We start from the raw sequence: 12,235 nt of genomic DNA, 5'->3' as shown, positions 1-12,235 counted from the left end.
TTGTTTTTCTTCATTTCCTGCAGGGCTTTATATTCCTTATTGGATATCTTGGTATTTGGTGGTTTTGGTTCGGTGAGAACACAAGCTACATCTAGTCTAATATAGTTGCGATGTGGTTTAGAAAGTGGCGGATCCCGCATTCAATTTGGATCATTATATCCTCAGCCGGTATTTTTCTGGGAGCAATGGCGAAGTTGTGGCCACGTGAAAGAGCATTGAGTGCTTCAGGCTTCAAATTAACTGAAGAAAGGTTGACCACAGTGTTGGTTGGAAGCTTAGGTTCGGAGGTAAAGTTCTTTTTTAATTTCTCAAATTTCTTGATATGTTGACCTCATATTTTTTCAAAAATTTACTGTGTGTAGTGCCTTTATTAAAGTTTAATTTAATTTATATTCTATTGTACATTGTGAATTCCTTAAGTTATTTAGTAAGCATTTAAAATCCTGCCTTTATCTTGATATTTATTAAAAATATTGCTTAGGTATTTGAAAGACACTAAAAAAATCTAAAGATAATTACAAGGAGAGAATTTAAAGGATATTGAATTTTCAGTGCAGCGTTTAAGGGTCAAAGCTATATAACTGAGAGAGACCTCCACATAGCCTTTAAAGGAATGCAGAGAACCGACCAGGACTTCTGACCTAATGTCCAATCCTCACCTTCCTGTAGTGCACCCTGTTGGGTATCTACTTGGATACTAAACGAACAAGGATGGGCTGGCAATTTGGGATTTAGCCGACCAAATTGTATTCTTATTGGCTTACACCAAAATACAAAATGATGGTACAACATGACAAAATTTCATGCCGGCTGGGGTGTCGGTTAAACAAGGCTCCCGTTGTTTTCGTCAGGGAACCAGGGCGAACAGCGAAAAATCAGCTACTGGAACAAATCTGAAAAAAACCCCAACTCAACAACACCCGAGTTAAAGATTGGTACTATCAACATAAAAAGCCTGAATGGCAAACAAATGGAACCAGCTGAGGAATTAGATAAGTACCAGATCGACATAATAGGGATGACTGAAACAAAAAAGACAAAAACATGGCTTTGTAAAGGCTTGGTCATGCCTTAGTAATTTACCAACTTTTTATAATAGAGTCACAGCTGAGTTGGTTAAAAGAAATGGCTACACAATGATTTTGCCAAGGCATTCGACAGAAGACCACTTGGAACACTGTTATTCAAATTAGAATAAATGGGGATTTATATAACATTGGTTAATTGGATAAGAGAGTGGCTGCTGGACAGATATCAAAAAAGTGGTATATGGAGGGGCAGAATCGAGGCAAAAACAGGTGACTAGTGGTGTGCCACAAGGTTCATTGGTATTTAATTTGGACATAAATTATATAGGAAATAACCTGAAAGGAAATATTCAGTTGTTTCCTGATGATGCAAATTTAGGTAGAGTAATAGTTAATCAGTCAAGTGGTTATGCACTCTGCAACCATATGCCTGGGAAAGGAGTGTCCTGCATTCGATTCCCGTCGCTCACGTGAGGAGCTCAGGATCTTTCTCAGACATTGCGAAGTTAGCAGGTCTTGGGCGTGGACTGCACAGTTTTCTGCCCAGTTTAACTGGGGGTTTTTCCTCCCTCAAGCAGGCAAACCGGCTCTGTGAACACACGCTTCTACAGACATAGTATACCTCCAGGAATAAGGAGTAACCAACCATTTCCGTAGGATTTTGGTTACGAATACCTACACTGTAAAAGGTGTAGGTCCACACGTGAGCATAAATTGGGAGATAGTTAATCTAGGTGATGTGGAGAGCTTGCAGGAAGATTAATCAGGCTGTTAGTATGGACAAAAGTTAGGGTGTAAGCTTAATGTGGAAAAATGTAAAGTTATGCATTTTGGGATAAATAGATTACAAGCTGTGTACCTGGAGTACAATGCCACATCGATGGCACCGTACTCCAGGAAATAGATGAAACTAGAGATTTAGGGGTGGTGGTAGACAGAGAGTTAAAGTTTAGAGAACATATTGTTAAGGTTGCTAAATTAGCTCATAAGATTACTTGACTAGTGAAGAACATCCACATCTGGATTACTGTGCTGAAGTCTGGTTCTCTGGGTTTCTTGGGGAGGCAGTGGAGAGGATTCAGAGGCAAGTGACCAAAATGATGAGTGGCCTATGGAATGTTCCCTATGAGGATAGAATTGAAGGTGGATTGCAAAAATGGATTGATAAGAGAAAAAAAAGGATACGATAGAAGCATTCGAGTTGCTTAAGTGATTTTATAGGATAGATGCAGGGGAAATGTTTCAGCACTTGGCTAGTGTCAGTTGTGAGTGCTTTGTCTAGAAGGACCAGAACAAGGGATCATCCCTGGAAGTTGAATAAAGATGTGGTTAGTAGGGTTGTAGGAACTAGATTTTTTGTTTGGAGAGTGGTGAATGAGTGGAATGGGTTGCCAGAGTCAGTTGTGAGTGCTTTGTCTGTTAACGGGTTCAAGGAGAGGTATGATAGATTGGGTCTCCTGTGATGAGTCTTCGGATTCCATAATAATTATCTGACTCTTTGTGGTGGATATTTCATTAATTTTTTTTTATTAGTGGATTTTCATGTAACAGGACCATTTTTGACATGTTCTCAGGAAGGAGTCTATACTGACTGGTCTTCTTCATTTGGTGAAAAGAGATAGCAACTCATTGTTCGGGGATGTTGTAAGTGTGAGAAAGAAGGATCAACATACAAGTTTGGAACCCTATTGACACTTTTTTGACAACTGCCTTCTCGACATAAAACAGTTTACCAGATGTTGAGGCTGCTTTTGTGGTATATTGCCTCTTTGTCTCCTGATAAGTGATGCACTGCTTGGTTTTAATTTTTGTATTTCCTTCTCATCCTTCCACCTTCGGCATGCTTGGGAGTAAGCCAGATGGCCTCCCTCACAATTAGTGTATTTTAGTGTTTTGCAATCTTTTTCATGGTCATTATTGCCATGTCAAGCACAGATGGCAGAGCAGCAACAGGCAGTTTGAAAATGACCATACCTTTGACATTTAAAGCAGTGCAAAGGGTTTGGGATGTAGAGACTTACTGGGCAGTTGAGATAGCCTGTTTTGACAGATAGTGGTTTTAGTTTGAATTTAAGGACAATGCTCCTGGTGGGAACCAGGTGACCATCCCTATGTATAAATATTCTCCTCGTGGCAATCACTCCCTGATCTTTCATTTGGAGCAGATTGCTTCATCTGGTACACTGAGGAGATCACATTCTGATATTACACCTCTGGTGAACCAATCAACCATTCCAAACCATTCTGGATTTAGAAAGGTAACATTTTACGAAGAGGATGTGTTCCTCTGTTTGAGTATTATCAAGAAAAGTGGAGTATTGACTGCAGCTTCTGATGTTTTCTGTTTCCAATTCAGATTTTCAATTGGTGTTTGTATGGTTTTGTAATATGATTAGGGCTTGTTTTGGGCCCTGATAAACAAGAGGATGAAGATGAATTCGTTCTCAGGTGGAGTTGGATTCAGTGTCAGGGCTCTCCACCTACCATGGGGCCACAAATGGATGCCCACTCACAAGCAAGAAATGACTGCACTTGGGAGGGGAACTCCATGGCTACTCTGTATGCTATACAAGAACGACAGCAACCTTCAGCTCTGTCCCCATCCCAGACCATGGGGAGAGGAGACTTACTGCAACATCTTTGATCCTTGCAGGCAAGTCCCCTAGTTGATTGATCCTGACCAGGCCATCTAGGACAGCCTGTAATGCTGAAGCAGAGGCCAAAGTAGTGCAAGACTATAACGTTCCCACTTTACGGATGTCCACAGGTTGTGCTGAATGGCAAAACGACAAACAGCGGTAAGGCGTAAGATTCCAGTGATGGTGGTATGGAAGACAGGATAGTAAAAAAAGGACCCAGGAGAATTTGAGTGAATGCAGGAAGAAAAGCACAGAATTAGAATAAGAATGAAAAGAGCCAGTAGTAACATCATTGGGAGGTCCCCTCCACTATGTATATTAAAGACTATCTGGTGTGAGATAGAGACCAACAAGATAATATATATAGTTAGTTAGGTGCTACTATAGGCAGTGGAGTATACTGAAGAATGCAAATGGCATGTATTAGCAAATTAGCACAATGAGTGTAGGTTGAGTAATTATTATGGGGGTCTTAAAATATGGGAAGAAAGATTGAAGGGAGAAATTGTTACAGGGAGGGAAAGAAATGAAATTTATATACAGCTGCTAAAAGATAATTACCTGAGACAACATATAATGGAGGGGACTCAAGGTTTGAGCATGCATGATCTAGTCACAACATAAGGGTACCTAGCAGTAACCAACATAGCTAGCTAAACTGCCTTTACGTAGAGAAAAGCGAGTATGTGATGTTGACCTGGTAAACTGCTAGAAAATGCAGATCTTGTTAAGAAGGGGTATAAAGCAAGTGATTACAAAAACTGCAGAGTCAGCTTAGAGCAGTGTCATCGCATAACAATTTGGAGCGAAGAGCTGTCAGCAGTTCACAGGAGATAGTACATAGGGTGGTTGAAGAAAGCATCACTGTGTACCCAGTCAGGAGAATAATTCAGATAGGAGTTAGATGAAGAATAGAATTATTATGCAGAAGCTTCAGAAAAAGAAAAGGTTATGGAGGGAATATAAAGAAGGTGATCAGCAAGTCCATGAGGAGCAAAAGACTCAGGTGAAGAAAAGTAACCCATATGTAAGGAAGACCAAAGATAATTTTGAGAGGAAGCTAGTTGATGAGGCCAAAAGAAATCTGAACAAGTTATTTTGTTTTTGCGACAAGTAAAAGGAAGAATAACTATGGAAAGATGACTTTCACAAGTGCAGATGATAAGGAGATAACACAAGCAAACAAAATATCTCAGTTACTGAGTGATCATTTTGCAAGTGTGTACCATCTTGGTGGAGATATTCCAGTGCCAGATGTGACAGACAGATGAGAGTATAGAGGTAGATAATTGGATGTTCTTATGATACTGCCAAATCTTTATAATGAACACAGTCATGGGATTAGACGTCATATTAGCTCGTCTATTATGATAATGTGCAAGGGAATTGACCCCTTCTATGATTACTGTTTAATTAGAATCTCGGAGTTCTGGGACAGTGGCAAGGGAGTGGAGAAAGGGCTAAATAGGTCTTCTTGCTAAGGAAGCTCCAAGGCAGAAGTAACAAATGACAGGCCAATAGCAATCTCAGCAGTGGTGCGTAAGGCATTGGAAAAGTTGGTAAAAGACAGAATTCAGAACTGAGTGGACAAGTACATATATTATAGAGAACAACTGAGTTGAATAAAGAAAATGGCCACTCAGTGATATTGCTGGAATTAGCAAAGGCATTAAACAGAATTACACATGGAACTCTGTTGCATAAATTGGGCAAATAGATATGAAGGTATCTGGTGATCTGGATGAGAGTAGCTGATGGACAGATAACAAAGATGAGTCAGGGAGAAGGCAGGTGAATAGTTGAGTACCACAGGACTGTACTTGGTCCTTAGCTGTTTAATTTGTTCAGGTGTTTACTGATGATGCAAATCTGGGAAGAGTGATAATTATTGAAGATGAAGTAGAGATCCTGTAGGATGACTTAAATAGACTGGCAGTATGAGCAATGGTAAATGGCACCCAGTTTAACATGCATAAAGTTACACATTTTGGCATGAAGAGATTACAAGCCAGGTACTATACTAATGAAAAACTGCAAAAAAATTTATGAGGCCAGGAATTTGGAGAGTTATTGTGCTCAAGGAGTTGAAGGGATTAGGAGGTTATTATTGCTCTTTAGCAATAATAACACATTTGGACTACTACATGCAAATATAGTTGTCTGGATTCCATGGGGATGGCAGATAGGATCCAGGGGCAAGTGATCAAATTGAGGCACTTCCATGGAATACTGCCTATGAGAACAGATTGAAAGGCTTCACAATCTAGTTGATAAGCAAATAACAGGGGACATGATAGAAAAATCTAAGTTAATAATGGAGTTTTGCAGGACTAACACACAGGGCTGTGGAGTCAGCACATAAAACTCTGACTCCAAGTTTTCTCACCATTTCTCCATTTAAGCCTAAAAAAGGCTGACTGTGAAAAAAAAGGATAGAGGTACACTATTCTTCATTGCCATTTTAATGATGTAGTTTTTAAACTTTTCTGACATCACTGTTACAATAACTTTGTCAGATGCAAAGAATATTGGTAGTTGTGTTTGGCCTCCAGTAGATTTCTGATCTTTCTTTAGCCCTGAAGTAGAGGGAATGATTTTATTGCTGACCTTCTCGTTCACAGTCTCTAACACTTTAGGATGAAAATGCTGCAAGTGTCTTTTTAAATTTGATGTTCTTGTAAGTGCATTTTTATCAGAACCATAAAAAGTACTGATTTTTGCATCACATGCTTTTTGACAATCACCATCTTCTAATAGCACATTGACACACATTATATTTTCCACATGTTGTGGTTGTGAAGTGTTCAAAAACAGAGGACTCTGTTGACACTTTTTTGCCATTGTGAATTTCTCATGGGATGCTGCTTTAATATAATATATAAATTATCATAAAATATGTTTTATTTTGAAATTTGCAAAGAACTTGAAATTAAAATATATCCTGAAAATATAACCTAAAAAAAAAATAGGTTAATCAAATTATTATCTGTGAAATAGGAAATTTTAACATATTATTATTACAGGTATCTCCATGGAGTCAGTAGACTCAAACTAGCAAAACAATATCTGTCATATCTTGTCCTGAATTCATTTACAGACAAAGAGCTCACAACTAAGTCAGGCAATGAATTCCACTCATTCACCACCCTCCAGGCAAAAAACCTTGTTCTGACACCCTTGTTAACCACACTCTTCTTTAATTTCCAGGGATGACCTCTTGTTCTTCCGTCACTATCACACAGCTGAAACATTTCCCCTGCATCAATCCTATAAAAACCTTTCAGTAATTTAAATGTTTCTATCATATCCCCTCTTCTCTGCCTATCAACCAACCTCTGCAATCCACAAGCTCTCAATCTTACAATGTAGGGAGCATTTTTTACATCACTTACCAACTTAGTCATTCTTCTCTGAACCCTCTCCACAGCCTCCTCATCTCCAAGGAATCCAGGTGACCAGACCTGAGCACAGTAATCCAAATACAGAAGTATCAATGCTTTATAAAAGGTAATAATAACCTCTTTATCTCTGGATGTCAGTGTGTGTTCCTCAACAACCAAGTAATCCTATGTGCAATCTTGGACACCTTAGCAATGTGCCCTCTGAACTTCATCTCCCTATCTACCAACACCCCTAAGTCCCTAGCCTCATCAATCTCTTGGAGTACTGTTCCATCAATGTAGTACACAGCTGGTAATCTTTTAATCCCAAAATGCATGACTTTACACTTTTCCACATTGAACTGACATCCATTACTTTTTGCCCATTCTACCAGCTTATTTAAATCATCCTGCAAACTTTCAACAACAGCTTGATTTTTTATTGCGCTACCCAACTTTGCATCATCAGCAAACAACTGAATATCTCCCTGTAAGTCATTTCCTATATCATTTATAGGAAATGGCTTACAGAGCCCTGAGTCACACCACTGGTCACCTGCCTCATTCTGGACTCAGCTCCTCCATACACCACCTTATGGTATCTCTCCCTGAGCCATTCTCTTATCCATATCACCAATTTAGTATCCATTCCCATCTGCTCCAATTTGCGTAACAGTGTTCCATGGGGTATCCTATCAAAAGCCTTAGCAAAATCCAAAAGTACCACTGTGTAGCCAGTTCCTTTGTCCAACTCAGATGTCATTCTATTATGAAAAGTTAATAGATTGCTAAGGGAGGATCTACCTTTAACAAAACATGTTGGCCTCTATAGAGTATCATATCCTGATCCGCCCATTCTTCAATTTTGTCTTTAACCAACTTTTCCAATACTTTTACCACTACTCCTGAGATGGTGATGGGTCTGTAATTAACTACTGCAGTTTTAGAACCACCCTTATGCAAAGGAACCACTTTGCCTAACCTTCACTCCCTAGGGACCATACCAGAGTTCAAACTTAAATTAAATATGCAAGTAAGAGGGGTTGACAATTGATTTGCACATTCATGCAACACCCGAGCTGATAATCCATCTAAGCCTACAGCAGTCTTTGCATTTAAATTTTGCAATATATTAAATACCTCTGATTTCTTAGCTTCAATTCTCCCATGTAACTTGACTATTACATCTGATTTTGTCACCTCAATACCATATTACAATTTAAATTCATTAGGAGTCAGAGTCGGTACATATTTACCGACTCTGACTCCAACTTCACAGTTCTGTAACACCAAAGACTTTTTCTGGCAGGAAGGGAGAAAACACAAAGGGACAATCCTGAAAATTGTCTAAAAGTGTGGTTAGCAAGGTTATTAAGTTTTTTGTGCTTGGAGGGGTGGCAAATCAGTTGCCAGAGATGGTTGTGAGTACTCTGTCAGTGAATGAGTTCAAAGAGAGGTATGATAGATATTGTATGGAAAAAAAGCTGGAGTGGGTCTCCCATGAAGTGGTTGGCTCCTTGGAGATGTCTGATTAAAATAAAATTAATAACATAACTAAAGTCTGGGATGACATCCTCATAGGGAAGTAGTGATGATATACAAATATTTTACATATATATAAAAATATGAAATTTACATTCATCTTGAAACATTTCTTTAACAAAGAGGGAAAAAAAAGCAAATTATTGTTAAAATATTGATATTACTGTCTTGAACTAATAAAGTTAAAAAGAATGATTTAAAAAATCAGTCTATATCTAATACCTGTTGAATTTTGCAAATATTTTGAAAATTCTGTCTTTAGTAATTCCAATGGAGTTTTTGCCAGCTCTGTTAGGTGGATTAGGTATTCTATAAATAGAATTAAAAATGTATATTATATTATATATACCCCATTTTTTAGCTTCTAGTATTTTTTTTTTAAACAAAATTATATTAAGCTCCTAAGTATGTTACTTGCCAACTTGGATGGCTGAGTGAATAGTATCTTTGCTTTTAGACCAATAAGTTGTGGATTGGAATTCTGCTGTGGGCAATAATTTCGGGAATGTTGTCAGGTAGCGGATTATTTTTGTCGAACAGTATAAGATACAATCACTCTGTTTACTGGAAGCGGAAGAGGCATGAAAGGTTAAGTTGGTTGGAATTATGGCTAAAGATTAAGATAATGAGACAAATGTATTACATCTTTTAATTAACTAACACCTGCACTATATTATCTCTACAATGTTTTATACTCAGCTGGCAGTTATCTCAAAGTGTCAAAGCAAGCATATATCTGATTCATGTTAAAAAGGGAAATAAAAATCTGTTGTCAAACTACTGACCAATTGCCTCAACTCCAAAACTATGGAAGAAGGTTATCAACAATCAACTTCTCCACTAACTAGAAGCCCACCAGTAAATCAATAACAACCAGAATGGATTCCACACCTAGTATATTCACAGCTGACCTCTTAGATGTATTACCATCACTGGACACATGTCATAGAAGGTTTGAGGAAAAATGTGCTATGACTCTTGACATTTCCAGAGTATTTGATTTGAGTCTAGCATCAAGGCCTGATCAATAAATTGCAATCTTCTGGTTAGTCAGCTTTCTCTCTGCATTGAAATGTATGTCATGATGGATGGATTTTTCTCTCTCTTCAAGCTTTGCCACCAATGCAACAGTGTCTCACAGCTCTGTTCCATCACCCACCCACCTTCTCCAATACATAAATGATCTACTCCCAATAATCCTATTCTACAGGATTACTGGGAGTAGGCTATTTATGTATAGGAGAAGTCTTCTCTCACCAGTGAAGATCAGCTTTGCTGATGATAGCACCTGCAGCCAGTGCCTCAAACAATGATCTCCACACCATTCTCCAATGGGACAAGGATAACCTGATCCCATTCAATGCTGCCCAAAACAGTCTTGCCTTTTTTTTTTTTTTTTTTTACAAAAGGGATCTCAGCTAACCTACTCTTATCCTCAGTAATATACACATCGGGAAGGATTGTATCTCTTCTAGAACCGACATTTATCTCCAGCTTCACCTGGCATAAACACATCACATCAATAGCTTCCTCAGCCTCCAAAAAACTATAACATTCTTTTCTATCACTCTTGACATTTCCAGAGTATTTGATTGAGTCTGCACCAGATACTACTTTTCCTATTCAGCTGACTGTATACAAATCTCAAATATGTCACCCTTAGATCACTGTTCATATGTTTGGGAAGGTGTACCTGAGACCAATATGGCTGATACATGATCTCTCCCTCCCTGATTCACTACAAGTGCCATCTCAGAGATGCACTGTTTCAGCTTTGCCATTTCTAGAAGTGCTTCAATAGACACTACTCCTGTGTCCATCAAAATGGCATCCATCATTCTTCTACTTTCTGCTAGACCCATTAAAACAAGTATAGAAGCCGCTCAACTCTTTGCAGTCCAAGTGCAAACAAACTAAACCTGCTCTTTTCTTCTTTTATATTATCTACCTCTGCCCTCTATTTTTCTTTGGTGTTCATCCAGTGTTCCTCAACAAGTACACCTTTCAAGTCTTCAGGAAAATGTCAATAGATTTCTTCTTTCTCAACTTTCATCTGCACCTCATACAGTACACTGATGTGCTATAGATTTTCTACTTCTTGTGTATAGTACTGATCTTAAGATATTTAGACTTTCAGAATGGGAAACTTCTCAAAACAGTAGTAGAGGATAGTATATATCCAGTAACATAAAAAAAGGGACATGGCAAAAATTCACTTGATGGTTGGATGAATAACATTTCAGGATCAATAGATCTTCTGAAGAGTTGAAGTTTCAAGAGAAGGTCAAAATAGGAAAATCAGCCAAGAATTCATAACATGTCACAGAAGTTTTGAATAATCATGCATGTCTGCTCATGTCTAACATAACACCGGATGAACACCAAAGAAAAATATAAAATTCTTGTAAAATTAATCATAAATTTATTCCTTCCTTGCAGCAAGAATGGCTGTGTTACATTTGCTAAGCTAATAAAGTAGCCTACCTTACATAGTTTTGGTACAGTCACACATAATCAGAAGTATAGTTACTCTTAGAAAATTAACAAACAACATAGTTTATTGTTCATCTGTACTGAATAATATCTATCATAACTTAGTTCCATGAATTTTCAATCTTTTTATTAGGCTGACCAAAGGGTTTAGGATAAGGACCTACTTTTCATTACCCTGGATCACACACTGTTCAGTTTCTGAGGCTTCTTTAAAGCTTATGAATATAACTATTAAATTCCATGTGCAGCTTGATGCCTTGTTTGTCTGAAGTAACACACTTGCACAGAATATTTTGCATACAATTGGCATCTTTAGAAGCAGATAAGGATCCTTGGATGATCTTAGCATTACAGAAACATTTTCCATAGGTGAGGTCATGTTATTCCAATATCCCAATTATTCTGTCTGTGGCACTTATGATGTAAGGTAAAGTGACTTGCACTTGCAGTTTATATTTTCTTGCAATTTTGTAGAATCACTGGATGTTATTAATAATTTTAAGATTACCATTTCTTGCAAGTCCTCTTTCTCTTTGATAATTCGTTTTTGTTACTTTTCTGTTGTTGTCACTGGATATTACACATAAGCTTAAGGATTGATACCATCTTTCTGAAGGCAGGGTGATGGTGCAAAATGCAATGTTGATATCTGACAGTGTTGATTTTTTTTTCAACATACTGAGAACATTAATTCATTTTTTGTCAGTGACCAAGATTAATACACAAAAGAATGGAAGTGTCTCTTATTTTTTTTCCCAATTTTTATATCACATATTGCAGTGTTTAAGCTGTTCAGGAAAGTAGTGAATTCATTAGGTTTTTCTTTGGATTCCTGACCAAATGAGGCAAATATGATTGCCACAACATTGCCATATTTTTAATTTTTTTAATGGCTATCTTATCAAAGGATTCTATATTTAGCCATGTGTTGAAGTGAATGAGTCTATCTATGCTTATCCCTTCTTTTTCTGCTGAGGGTATTCATTTCCCAATTGAAAAAAAAGAAAAAAAAAAGGAATTATCTGGAAGGTGTAGAAAGATTCTCAAGTAGCAATAACATTTCTTCTTCTGGCACATTACTGAATAAGCCTGATACATCTGAGCTTGCTAATATACCTGTAGAATTCAGAATGGAGTCATTTTACTTGATGAA

At 37.7% G+C, this 12,235-nt stretch overlaps 1 protein-coding gene across 2 annotated transcripts in view; it reads right to left on the bottom strand.

The window, feature by feature from the left end:
* LOC150107797 (huntingtin-interacting protein 1-like) overlaps positions 1 to 12,235 on the bottom strand; it is a 632,881-nt gene that overhangs the window by 272,293 nt on the left and 348,353 nt on the right. For both annotated transcript variants that reach the window (XM_090392055.1, XM_090392056.1), the window contains one exon: positions 8,812 to 8,898. In XM_090392055.1, the coding sequence (XP_090248181.1) occupies positions 8,812 to 8,898 (87 nt within the window). The remainder of the gene's footprint in view (positions 1 to 8,811; positions 8,899 to 12,235) is intronic.

Source organism: Typopeltis vanoorti, chromosome 4, assembly GCF_054136105.1.
Source record: "Typopeltis vanoorti isolate ZY-2024b chromosome 4, IOZ_Tvanoo_1.0, whole genome shotgun sequence".
In the NCBI taxonomy this organism is placed as follows: domain Eukaryota; kingdom Metazoa; phylum Arthropoda; class Arachnida; order Uropygi; family Thelyphonidae; genus Typopeltis; species Typopeltis vanoorti.
The sequence above is the reverse complement of the archived record's forward strand: the minus strand, read 5'-3'. Positions and strand labels throughout refer to the sequence as shown.